At 39.9% G+C, this 13928-nt stretch overlaps 1 protein-coding gene across 1 annotated transcript in view; it reads left to right on the top strand.

The window, feature by feature from the left end:
* LOC132118191 (msx2-interacting protein-like) overlaps positions 1 to 13053 on the top strand; it is a 28801-nt gene extending 15748 nt beyond the window's left edge. The window contains exons 4-15 of the mRNA XM_059527847.1: positions 978 to 1138; positions 2174 to 2374; positions 2470 to 2621; positions 2702 to 2827; positions 3019 to 3132; positions 3266 to 3379; positions 3460 to 3560; positions 3644 to 11285; positions 11389 to 11730; positions 11825 to 12019; positions 12116 to 12274; positions 12476 to 13053. Of these exons, the coding sequence (XP_059383830.1) occupies positions 978 to 1138; positions 2174 to 2374; positions 2470 to 2621; positions 2702 to 2827; positions 3019 to 3132; positions 3266 to 3379; positions 3460 to 3560; positions 3644 to 11285; positions 11389 to 11730; positions 11825 to 12019; positions 12116 to 12274; positions 12476 to 12607 (9439 nt within the window). The 3' untranslated portion in view covers positions 12608 to 13053. The remainder of the gene's footprint in view (positions 1 to 977; positions 1139 to 2173; positions 2375 to 2469; positions 2622 to 2701; positions 2828 to 3018; positions 3133 to 3265; positions 3380 to 3459; positions 3561 to 3643; positions 11286 to 11388; positions 11731 to 11824; positions 12020 to 12115; positions 12275 to 12475) is intronic.
* The last annotated feature ends 875 nt before the right edge of the window (positions 13054 to 13928 follow it).

The following is a 13928-nucleotide window of genomic DNA, read 5'->3' as shown; positions in this document are numbered from 1 at the left end:
TGTCAGCCACACTTCTGAGAGCGATAGTGAGTGAGAAGAGCAGGCAGTGCAAAGATGTAAACAGACAAAGGGAAAGCCATGTATATGGCTGAATCATTGAGGAAAGAAGTATCCACTGTAATTTCAGTATCAGTTTTAGGCAGTTAATATATTTATATGTATCGTTTTAAATTTATATAATGAAAAAAAGATGGATTTGTGTATATGCATTTAATTATTATCATAATATTACAATTGTGCAAGCTACCAAATGATTTTAATTGAGTAGAACGAACCAAGAACTTGGTTCTTTCTATTCAAATACACTGATTTAAAGTTTGAACAAATTTCTGCTTTTCATGCAGTCCTCTGGTAGCTTGCACATCAGTGGCTATTTGGATTTGTAGAGAAATAAAGCACTAATTCACTAAATGAAACTTGACAATTACTAGCCAAACACCAGTGTAGTTTTTATGTAGATTTAGTAGACAGCCTCCTACAAATGAATGTCAGGTGTGCTTGCCAGTCCTTTTTGTGTGAGTAGTGGAATTAGTTTTAGATTTCAACTTTCTTTACTTCTTTAATACTCCATTGCATCTGCCAAATAAGATTACTTGGAGTGTGGTAGATACTTTCATTGTCAATGAGAGGCACTGCTTCTTTTTTGCAATACTGACAATTTCTTTTTTGCAATAGTGCCTCTCTGAGGTGGGAAAATAAACTGCATGAATAAGCTATATTAGCTGTTACATTTATTATCTTTATTATATGTATTATATGTTTAGTAGTTAGGTTTTGTAAATTCCCTTGAAGGATTCACCAAAAAAGAAAAAAAATCTTACAAGGCTCTATGTTTGCCCATGTTGTTATTGATTGATAATAGTTCTTTTCTGCAGAGTGCTGAACCACAGCATTTTTATAGCACAGTGTATTTGTGAGTGTTCACCTCTTGTTAGAGTCTACATTCTAAGCAGGTTTGTGTTTTTATTCTCTTACAGTAGTGATTCCAGCAGCAGCTCCAGTGATCGGTCTCCAGCTAGATCTGTTCAGTCAGCAGCTGTACCTGCCCCTCCTGCTCAGCCCCTACCTTCACTGGACAAAGATGAACCTCGCAAAAGTTTTGGTATCAAAGTGCAGAACCTCCCTGTGCGCTCAACGGGTAAGGCTTTTATGAACACATGCACTTTTCAAACAGCAAAACAAAAACCATTGCTCAACTAATTTAAGCAATTCGGAACTAGGGATGTTCATTTCGGTTATTTTTCCTAATGGACAACCGATGCTCGTTAACAGATTATTAACAGTTATTAACCGATAAGATTATTTTAAATTAGAATTTAATTCAGTTAGAAAGGATAAGTGTCTGTGACCCGTTAAAAATACTAACATTTGTTTCCTGGGGATTAATTTTACATTCCAAAAAGCAGTAAACAACAGAACATAAGGATTCACATGGTCTTCATTTCACATCACGCACCTGCAGTGCTTCTGTGAGTGGAGAAAAACAATAAAGCTTGGGTATATATATATATAACGAATAAATAGGCTTATATTAGAAATATGTTTTTGCTTAAATAATCAAGAAAATGAACGAAAAATGCAGTTTCAGTCCATTTTTGTACTGCGCGAAAGTAAACCAGATGGCAGAAAGTGGCATCCTGTTTTTCTTTAGGCTTATTTTACGCACAAAGATTTGTTTTTATTGTGAATGTACACAAAGGCAAACCGTTTACAATTCCGATTATCTTTATGACTAAAAGGAGAAGTTGCTTCCACATGCACGCACACAGTTAAGCTTTGCTACCTTGACAATGCAGCCTGTTCATTATCATCAGAAAATACAGTCAGTCAAACATATGAAAAAAAAAAACACTCTGCTCAGTTTAAATATGTTGTAAAGTCTGTGCGATATCACTGTATCTGTGTTATCACCGTATCGCCGTGATGTTATGCAAAACATTTTGTTTTACATGGATATTGGAACGCGAGGGAAGTAGGATATAATAGATAATAATTTCGCTATAATAATAAATTACTGAAGATAATTAATAAATTACTTTTTGAACCGTTTAACTAATTTTTTATTAATTGGTCGAAATTCAAAAACAGGTTAAAATGAACATCCCTAATTGGAATGCACTTTGGCGAGACAGCATCTAAATTAATGTGATTATGCTCCCCCTATCAATTTTAGATACAAGCCTGAAGGATGGTCTTTTCCATGAATTTAAGAAACATGGCAAAGTCACATCAGTTCAAATCCATGGTGCCTCTGAGGAACGATATGGATTAGTGTTCTTTCGCCAGCAAGAGGACCAAGAAAAAGCTCTAAGTGCATCTAAAGGGAAGCTGTTTTTTGGCATGCAAATTGATGTCACTGCTTGGCATGGCCCAGGTAGGTTCCTCCCATTTTGTACAGAATCCTTTTCTGTTATTAGATTTAGAAGCAGCATTTGATCCAATATTGTTCTCTAATCTATTCCTCAATAGAAACAGAGAGTGAGAATGAGTTCCGACCTTTGGATGAACGTATAGATGAGTTTCATCCCAAAGCTACAAGGACATTATTCATAGGAAATTTGGAGAAAACCACAACTTATCATGACCTGCTTAACATATTTCAGCGTTTTGGAGAGATTGTTGTAAGTAGACATTTGAAAGTGTGCTAAAACAGTCACTGTATTAACACTGCATATTTATGTACATATTCTGTTTTTACCAGGATATCGATATAAAAAAGGTAAATGGTTCCCCACAATATGCCTTTCTCCAGTATTGTGACATAGCAAGTGTCTGTAAAGCAATTAAGAAAATGGATGGTGAATACCTTGGAAACAACAGGTTAAAGGTGAGGATGAGATCATATTATTAATATTGGAGTATTGTTACATATAGGTAACAGCCCATCCTCGTTTAATACAAACATAAAAAAAAGAGTATTTACAATTGTAAAAAAAGAAAAATTGTACTCATCGGAATTAAAATTCATAGATTACACAGGACATTGGTTGACTAGATGTGAATTTTTCTTTCCTTCAGCTTGGTTTCGGCAAAAGTATGCCTACAACATGTGTATGGTTGGACGGCTTGTCTTCCAGTATTACCGAACAGTATCTCACAAGGCATTTTTGTCGTTATGGACATGTTGTAAAGGTGATTTCATTATTAAAATGTATTTATTATTGTTCTGTTCCATTTCTTCATTAGAATAAATGCATTGTATTTTGAAGTTCACTTGATTTCTATATATTATTATTATTATTATTTTTTTTTTAAATTAATTTAGGTTGTGTTCGACCGACTGAAAGGAATGGCCCTCATCTTGTATAATAATATAGAGTATGCACAGGCCGCTGTCAAAGAAACAAAGGGTTGGAAAATTGGAGGAAATAAAATAAAGGTCTGTAATATAATTTGACGTGTCCCACTGACAAACCAACTGTTTGTTTGTCTAACACTGTTAATTAAATTTGTTTGTAGGTTGACTTTGCCAACCAGGAAAGCCAGATGGCTTTTTACCGTTCAATGCAGGCATCTGGACAAGACATAAGAGAATTATATGAAATCATAAATGAACGAAGGTGAGATGTTGTATGCTAACACCTCATTTATTTTGTAGAATCATCCTTTTTTTTAAATTAATTTTGTTTTTTGTTTTTTGCAGAGAGGAGCGCCGGCCACCATATCATGAGTTCACAGCTGAACGGGCATACTATGAGAATGTGCGTACCCCAGGTTCCTTCACAGAGGATCCACGTCGAAAATATCCTGCCAGAAGTCGAGAGTTGTATTCAGAATGGGATTCTTATCAGGGAGATTATTATGACCCACGATACTATGATGACCCCTGTGAATACAGGGATTATAGAGACCCATATGAGCAGGATATTCGTAAGTACAGCTACTTACAAAGAGAGCGTGAAAGGGAAAGAGAGCGATTTGAAACGGATCGTGAACGAGACCACGGTCGACGAACAATTGAACACAATCAAAGCCCATCCCATCCACGTCGTCCTGCTAGTCCTGCTGTCTCCCCATCCCTTTCTGAACATCCTCCCAGTGACTCTGAACATCATGTTTACAGCCGCTCATCTGAGCGAAGTGGCAGCTGCAGCTCACTTTCTCCACCACGATTTGAAAAGCCAGATAAAATTTGTTTGGAGACGCACAATAGGAGTGATAAATCGGAGAAAGACCAATCAATTTTTGAGGAAGAGTGTGGAAATGGAGGAGAAAAAGATCGACGTGCTGGACGTAAGGAGAAAGGAGACAAGGACAGGACTGAAAAGCAAAAGCTGAGAAAATGTAAACTTGTATCCCCTACTATTCCATCATCAGAGCCAGACATTGAACTTGACAGGGATACCAGCCCAGAGGATATCTTAATATTGCGAGGTAAATCCAGCAAATCATTGATCAAAGACAAAGACTACTCTGGAAAAGGAAAACTTGATCTGCCACCTTGTGTTGTCCAGCTGACAAGAGTAAAGGAGAAGGAAGTGAAGTTAATAGACTGTATCCTCAGTGAGAAACAAAAAACAAAGGTTGGGAGTGACCCTGTTCGGTCTCCAAACACTCCGCCCTCTGCTGATCACAAGAGTATGCCATTCCGCATAGTTAGTCAGGCTCGAGATTTTTTTAAGCATGGAAAACATCTCAAGGAGAAAGGCTTGGCTAGTCAAGTTGAGGTTGTTGATAAAGAGGGCAATGTGAAAAACAAAAAATGCTTAAAAACTGATTTTGCATTTGACACCAGCTCTTCTGTAGATGCCAACCGCTTGGTTGCACGGAAGAGGCGCTTTGATGAAACTTCTGGAAAGGCTGACGATTTACGGAAGAGAAGTCAGGAGACGGATGAAGTGAGGTTAAGGAGAATTATTGATGAATCATTGCTGAAAGACAATTATTATGATAAAAAGATGCAAAGAAAAGAAGCATATAAGAGAGAAAAAATTAAGCTAGAGAGGATGGTTACTGTTAATACTACAAAAGAAGAGCTAGACACTGTAATGTCAGTAGGCCTCAGTCTTGACCTTCAGGCTCAACTTGGGGAACCAACTGAGGAGGCAATAGATCCCTTAGATAGCCTTGATCAAAAGACAGGTACTGTTGGGGCTCAAAGTCAACCAAGTCTTGCAGTCTCTGATGATGGAAGATATGGTGTAGATATGGAATTTTCAAGAGATCAAGAACAGCAGCACTTAACTAGCTACCATGTACTCTCCCCAATGCTAGAAAGAGATTCTGAAAGTAAAGAAAGTTTCATCTCAGACAATGATCACTCACAGAGTTGCAGAAAACAAATGGAGCATATCTGTCACCTACAGCAGCAATTGCCAATGTATGATAAATCAAATAAAACCGAAAACGCACCTAGCACTGATGCAGAGGACTCTGAGCATCAAAGTTATGTGCATGAGATAGGAAAACAAGATGTAACTAACGATTCGCCACCCAGCAAGCGAAAGAAGTCGGGACCATTTGAATTTGATTTTGGCACTAAAAGACAAAAAGATTATCTGAGGTTCAGACAGATAAATAATGAACCTGAAAGGAGACTTGCTTCACTTCCAGGGACACCCCTTGCTGAAGATGCATCACAGTTGCTGGAAAAAGAACCAGATTCACCTGTGGCAATGAATAAAAATTGTTTCCATTTTGATGTATCAAAATACAATATTGGCAATGTAGTGCGCCAAGGGCTTTCATCGCATGCAGAGATTTTGAAAGTGAAAACATCAGTCACAGAAGAAGAGTTCTGTTGGGAGAGTAAAATTAGGCAGGGCACATTGAGAGGAGAAATGAGCTTCCCCACAAGCATTGTTAAATGGGAAAGTATCCGAAAACGTCCTGAACGTGAACTAGAACCCGGGGAGGTTCAGTCAGACTCTGACGACGAAAGCAGACACCTTTCACTAAAGCCAAAATCTTTCAAAAGAGAGCATGAAGAGAGGCTTTCAGATGTGAAGTTTTCTGAGTCACTTGAAAAGAATAAGTTCTATGAATTTGCATTGGATAAGACCATAACACCAGACACAAAAGCTTTGCTTGAGCGTGCTAAGTCACTGTCTTCATCTAGGGAAGAAAATTGGTCTTTTCTTGGTCATACCTCAAAATTCAAAAGCTTTCAGAATCACACAGACAAAGAGAAGTCTGAACCCACTCTAAGACCTATTCCTTCTTGGTACATGAAAAAAAAGAAAATTCGCTCTGATTCTGATGGAAAGCTTGATGGTAAAAAGAAGGATGCCAAACCTGATGAACAAGAACGACAAGAGCTCTTTGCTTCACGCTTCCTTCATAGCTCTATCTTTGAACAGGACTCAAGACGACTTCAGCACCTTGAGCGGAAAAATAATAACCCTGATGTTAGAGTTGGTAGAGATAGTATTACAAGTGATTCCCAAGGGGAAAAAGTTGGAGCAGGAGGATCAGACCTCTCTCAAGAACCAAGAGTACTTTTTCATAACCGTTTCTTAGAACTTCAGCAAAGAGATAAGAGCCAACAACTGCCAGTTTCAGAAAGCTTTAGTCTACTGAGGAGAGGAGGGAAAAGACATTGGATGAAGAGTTTGGGCCCTTCCCCCAATGTATCAGAAATTTCCCAAGAGTTAACAGTTAGTCATAATACAGCTACAACATCACCAATGTCTCTGTCTAAAGTATCAGAAACTTCTGTGCAGCATGACAAGCCAGTTTTGCCCTCTACATTAACCAGCAAAGATGGTCCAGAAATAGTGAATGAGCAGTCAGAAGATGCTCCAGTAGATTCTCTGCAATCAATTAGCCTAAAGGAGGACAACACAGCTGTTACAGTGAGTGCTATGCCCACTGAACCCATGATAAAGGAAGATGCAACTGTCAAAGAACTTAATAAAAAGCTGAGCGAGTCCATAAGAGCTGTAAACCTAACTGTTGGACAGGATATTGATGTCAAACCTCCTACTCCTGGTGCATCTCTAAGTAATATTGAACCAGAATGTGATCCTTTTCAGGCATCTTCTGCAACCTTTTCAAGGCCCAGTCAACCTCAAGAAATTGCAGAACTTTCAGAAGTAAAAACAGAACCTGTTAATGTTTCTCTTCACAAGGTTGCATCCCCACTGGATGTGGAGCTGCCAGAAACAGAACCTCGGGTTGAACAGGTACAGCCACCACGTAAACCACTCAAAAGTAAAAAGGTAAAAACTCTCTCACCAACACCAATCCTTCAGATTGCTAATGAGAAACCAGCTACGCGAAAAAGTGAACGCATTGATAAAGAAAAGCTGAAAAGATCCTCATCTCCCAGAGGAGACACTACAACACTCATTGCTGACCCCAAAAATTCGGCAAAGTCTCCAGTTCATGCAACCGATTCAGAGCAGGGCCTTGAATCAAACACAAGCCATGGCAAAACACGGCAGCGACGGAATGTACGATCTGTCTATGCAACACCCCATGAGGATGAGGCTTCTCAACAACCAGGAAAAGAAATTACAGAACCTCCTCGTTCAACCCGTAAGCGCTGTAGCGATAAGGAGGCTGCAACGCAACATATGGTAACCACACCTGGCAAGAGAGGTCGTCCACCCAAGTCTCGCAAAAGAGCTGATGATATGTCTCCAGTTAATGGAGATCAGACAAAAAATTCTGAGAGTGAAGATACTGAAAATAAGGAGTCAACAAGTAGTGGAGGAGTATCTAAAACAGCAGAGACTTCGCGCTCTCCACGATCCCAAAAGGGGCAGTCTTCACCAATAAGAGCAGGGCAAATTAGAAAAACACTGAAATTCGACAAAGTTTCAGGTAGCCCAGAACCCATTCAGTCAGAAACAGCAGTGGTTGATGTGTCACCTGCCCTAGATCACCAGAATGAATCCAAAGATCAAACTTCAATGCAAGTTGGACAGTTGTCCCAAGATACTAAACAACATAACATATCTAAAAGAGAAAAGGGACTTGCACATCCTTCTGAAGAAAAATCAACAGATAACAATATAGAAATCACTTCTGTAGAAAAAACACAGGCATTAGATCAGAAATTCAAGGCATCAAGGTCAACACGGAACACCAAATTGATGTCTGATGATAATTCTGTAAATGTTGTTAATATCATTGTGGATACATTTAAGGATGCCCTACATTCAGATGATGAAAAAGCTGTACGTTTGGAAGAGTCTTTGAAAACCAAAACCACACAGATAGTAAAAGAAGAGTTAAACATCCCAATTTACCACAAAGAGGAAGATGTTCACAGTCCTGAGGAAAAGGAGGAGACTCTTTTAGAAATGGAGCCTCCTACTGATCCTGTGGCTGCCTTGCTTGCCCGTCAAATGGAACTGGAAAGGGCGGTGGAAAATATTTCAAGTCTTGTAGATGAACAGCATTCAGCACCATACAAAGAGCCTCGTGCTGAACCAGCTACCCTAACATCACCAGTTATAGTAAAACCTACAGATGATACAGAAGTAGAAAAGCCTGCCAATCCAGCAAGTGAAACTGAACTAGCTGCTGCAATTGATTCCATTACTGCTGAGGATATATCAGGTGATGCAGATGGATTCTCTGCTCCAACAACATACACAGCTCTCCTTCCCACACCAGGGGAAGTTTTGCCAGTGTCAAGTGAGGTTATTGAACCTGAGACAGACTTGACTGTAAAGACTATTGTAGAATCTGAACAAGGTAGTGTTCTGATTCCAGATTCTAAATCGTCTCAAACAAGTAACACTGATACTTCACTCACAGAGTCTCCATTATCAGAGGCAGACAAAAAAGGAGGAAGAGCACAACCAAAAACACCAAAGAAATCCAGAGGACGGAAGGTTTCTTTGAACAGAAAATTAGATCTCGCTGATGATGCAGAGCTGGAACCTAAATCCATCATTGTCAAACTTCCAGAATCTATCCCAGAAGAGATTCAAACTGCCAACCCTAAGGCCGCAACATCAGCAGCTGTAGCAGCTGTAGTTACCGTTGCTGCTGCTTGTAAACATGAAGCTACAGCTACAGTGACTTGTGACACACCAAAAGAGGCAGAACAGCCTGCTGTTGACCAGCCTGAACCTCAAGAATCTGCGTTCCACTCTGGGAATAACAGTCCTTCTTATTTAAGGACAAAACGGCCATCTTCTGAACCAGTAGCACCTGCACTTACTTCACCTACAACTTGCCTGAATTCACCTGCATTATCCAAGACTCCTCTCATGGCCCCTGAGTGGAACACTAGAACAGAGGAGAAAGGAATTCCACCGAAACCACAAGTTAGTGTGGCACTGTCTACAGCAGGAGTTGGGGGACCCCCACCAAATCCCCCCATGCCCCCTGACACAAAGGCCTCTGATATTGACCCAAGCTCCAGCACACTGCGAAAGATTCTAATGGAACCGAAGTATGTGTCTGCTACAAATAGCAATGCAGTCCCAAGTATGCAGTTCACTACCACATTAGCAGATCAACGGATGTCTGATTATAAAACTTCTCTACCCGAAGACAGACCTAGCCCTGTAACTCAACTTGTACCCCGTACAGCACCAACCCAGCCACCTACTCTGCAACAATGTGAGTCACCACAGATCCTAAAGGAGAAACTGGCTATAACTTCCACCGCTACTTCAGTCATTAGTCGGATCCCTATGCCCTTTGATTTGGAGGACACTCCTCACATCTCGTTAAGCAACCGTAGCCCTGGTATGTCCTTACCCAAGCAGAAGTATCGTACAGGCTTGAATGAAAATAGTAGGTATCATGAGCTTAACACCTCTGATGATGGCGGACATGTTGGACGCCCTGTTGTCGAAGGCACACATTGTAACACAGGGTTAAGTACTGGTTTGAGGGTCAATACATCTGAAGGTGTGGTAGTTTTGAGTTATTCTGGACAAAAGACAGAGGGACCACAGCGGATCATTGCTAAAATAAGTCAAATCCCACCAGCTAGTGCCATGGATATAGAGTTTCAGCAGTCTGTAACAAAATCACAGATAAAACAAGAACCACCATCTCACTCCTCTACCCCAAAAGGATCACAGACATCTACATGTTATGGACATACAGGGGTAGTATTAGCTGGCCAAAAATTCAGTGCTCAGCCTGTTATTTCCTCAATTAATCAGGAAAGTCCTAGCTCTGAAAAATCTGAACCATCCTACTACACTGTTCAACAAGGAGGTTCTGTGAAAACCTTCCACCAATCCACAAGCCATCCTCAGTTTCTGAGGTATGGTCAGTCAATTACACAGCAGCAGAATATTAAGAAAAATGGAGCAACTGAAACCGTTTCGATGAAAGCTGAGATCAAACCATCACAGACCTTCAATGTTAAACCAGTTTTAAGCCCACACCACCCATCTTTGGCAGGCAATCACATCTTAAGTCCAAATGCTGCACATGAAAGGGTGGTCTCACAACCCAGGCAAGATTCACATTCTCCAAGGGCATCAGGCCATTCCACATCACCCTTAACAAAAGTTTGTCCTCCTACCAGCTCTGTTGTTTTGGGACCAGCTGGTCCTATATCTCAGTATGTGTCAAATATACACCATGTTGAGCAGTCGGTGATCATGACCCCTCATAGTGTCACCCATTCTGTACCTATGGGTCATTTTTCCCAAGGAGATGTCAGAGCCAGTACTCCATCGTTATCTGGAATAGGTTATGGAATCCGTTCAGAAAATCTGTTATCACCTCGATCTGCACCTCCACAGCGCTCCACAACTCCTCAGCCTGCAGTGATCAGAGATATTGTACTGAAGTCACATGCAAGTTCATCTGTTGATGGTCAAGTTGTTGGGCCAAGCAATGATGATCTACAGAGTCTCCCTCAAGGACTTCGTAGAGCTTCTGAACCACAGTTACAACTGAAAAGCATAGTAATGCAGTCCGAATTCAAAGGTCTTCATCACAGAGCATTGTGTCTAGGTCAGTACGCCAGAGATGTGCGTCTACTTGCGCACCAGCGTTTGACTGACCATCCAGGTGTTGTTGAAAGTCGCCAAACTCGAACACCAGAGGCAATGCAGTCACCTTCACACATATCATCTGCTTCTTCTAAAGTCTCCCCTGGGGTAAAGAACGCTTCACAGACTGTGAGGGATGCACCAAAAGCAATGGAACTTAAGATGTCCCCTCACTCTGACAATAGGATAATAGGACACCCACCTGGCTCTGTGATGGTATCTTCTCAAGGAGTTCAGTTGATTCATCCTGGAAATGCAAACTCCATGTCTGAATACTACAGAGAAATGCGTGGCTTCCATCCTCAGTATCCAAGTCATTCAGTAATTGGAATTAACTTGGCTAATCGTGGAGTAGCTGCGTCACAGGTGAGAGTTTTTGTGCTCTACAGTCATAATTTAACAATCATTAGCCATGAAAGTTTTTTTTTTTTTTATCTTGTCTTGTTTTAAGATGTACTTTCTTCTTCAGGTCTCCCAAATTGATCATAGTCAGAGACACAAGGCTACCTCTGTCTCCGCCATTGAGTCCGTGGGAAGTTTTGGCGAATCAAAACTTGACGGTTCTCACATTCGACACCCATGCTCTGTAGATTTGTCTCACATATCACGGGTTCAGGGTGAGACTGGCTCCCCCTCTTATACTTCTCCAGTGACTATAACACCCAAATTGGAGATGCCTATCACCATGCAGAAGGGTCCTCAAGGACCTAACCAGACGCCACCACCATCCTCAGCCATTTCTCAGATGCGATCAGACTTTAAACTTGACCACACAGGACTTCGGTCCGTTGATATGGTGCAGTTGTTAACGGTTTGTTAACTTTTTTAAAATTATTACTTATGTTTGTTTTTAAATTCCATCAGAAATTCAATAGAAAACATTGTTTTTGTCTTCCTTTAAGCAGAAATACCCAATTATTTGGCAAGGTCACCTGGCACTTAAGAATGACACTGCAGCAGTACAGCTTCACTTTGTGTCTGGTAACAGTGTTCTGGCTCACTGTTCACTGCCGCCACCAGAAGGAGGTGCCTTTCTTCGAATTGCCCAGAGAATGCGCTTAGAGGCCTCACAACTTGAGGGAGTTGCAAGACGTATGACTGTAAGCATATCCATATCTATTAAAACTAAGCTAAACAAAATCAACTGAAATGTCAGGACTGTACTGGGGATTTAAAGGAAAAAATTTTTTTCCTAGGCTGAAAATGAATACTGCCTTCTGTTGGCATTGCCTTGTGGACTGGACCAAGAGGATGTCCACAACCAGACCCATGCTCTTAGAACTGGTTTCATCACTTACCTGCAAGCAAAACAAGCTGCTGGAATTATCAATGTCCCAAACCCAGGCTCAAATCAGGTTAGTCCTCTCAAGAATGAAAATTACAGTGACGGTTATAATCATGTGCAGTAGAGTTTTTCTGGAAGAAAATAGCTTGGCAAGATGCTGATGCCTAACCAATCATTAAACATTACATGCTTCCATATGTGAAAATAAATAATTTAGCCATCTGCTGACTTAAAAGAACATTCCTCTAACAAATAATTTTCTTCCTTGTAGCCAGCCTACGTTGTCCAGATTTTCCCTCCTTGCGAGTTTTCTGAAAGCCACTTGACTCATCTTGCTCCAGACCTTCTCAATAGCATCTCCAGTATCTCTCCCCACCTTATGATTGTTATAGCTTCTGTATAAGAGGGAGATGGAGATCCTAGCTTCCCACACCAACATGCCAACACCAGCCTTTGGGACTTAACAGTTTTGTTTTTTTGTTTTGTACTCTGGAAGGCACCTCAATGTTAGTCAAGTTCACTCCTTTTTGGCCATGCATTCACTCTTTTGTTTGTTTGTTTGTTCTTTCACCAGCCTTTTAATTCATTGACTCATTGCCGCATCCGTTTAACTGTTTAACTGTGTATCACCGTATAGTACACAGAGGTAAATGGAGCTATTTACAATGATCAATTCTCTGATCTTTTTTTCTTTTCCTTTTTCTTCTTTTGGAGATTTCTATCTATGGTTTTTAAAACACTGAAGATCTTTGGGATTATTAGGACATGTGGTTAAGAAACTTTGTATTGATTTAAGATTTCTTTTCTGAAGAATAATCAGACCAACCATTGCACTATGTTGTGAAAATCCCCCAAAAAATAACAAGATTGTACAAATTTGGTTATTGAAATTGTAATTTTACTTTATTACTTGGACATGCTTCATTCACCAGCCATTTTTGTGGTAGACTAAAAATGTTGTCTAGTCAAAGTAGTTCAATTGAATTCCTTTGACACATTTTATAAAAACAAAAAATAATAAATAATAATGTAATATAAAGCAGCTACTGTTCAATCATAAGTAAACAAGTTACTTCCATGTTATTTGTAGAAGTGGCTTTCAATATAGTCCTTGTTATCTCCCAAAGGGACAAAATGTGGGAGAATTGTGAGTTGTACAGTTTACACTTGATGCCTCAATTGGGGATTGTATGAATACTTTTTTTTGCTTTCCTCTTAATACTTGCAAAATGAATCGGGCGAAGGCCTGGTTGTAAATATGATGTATATTTAATGTCTTTCGAAACTGTTGACAAGCATAACAAGATTGACAGCCTCTTGCCGTCAACCGTCAAAGTTAACTGTCAGTTACCACTTGAGTATCATTTCAGATTTTTGTTCTGTTGACGTTTTTGAAATCAATCCTGTGCCATAATTTTTAAATGGAGAAAACTAAATGAATTGAGGTTTATCAAGTTTTATTTTGATACTTGACTTTGTATTTGTCACTTGATCTTTAAGGCCTGCTTTTACAATGCCTTGTTTTATGTTTTTTGTCCCCTACCTCTATTTCTACCTTTTTTTTTTTTTTTTATGTCGGTGACTATTGTGGGGGATCTTAACTGATGATACTGTCCTTAGGACCTCCGAATTCTGTTTTCCACTGTTTCTTTCTTTCTTGTTTTTTTTTTAACATACCTCTGAATGTCCAACAAGAACAGTGCAATGCAAGTGGTAAATATACT

The sequence above is a fragment of the Carassius carassius genome, chromosome 37, assembly GCF_963082965.1.
Source record: "Carassius carassius chromosome 37, fCarCar2.1, whole genome shotgun sequence".
Lineage (NCBI taxonomy): Eukaryota > Metazoa > Chordata > Actinopteri > Cypriniformes > Cyprinidae > Carassius > Carassius carassius.
Note: the sequence above shows the minus strand (reverse complement) of the source record. Positions and strands in the feature narration are given on the sequence as shown.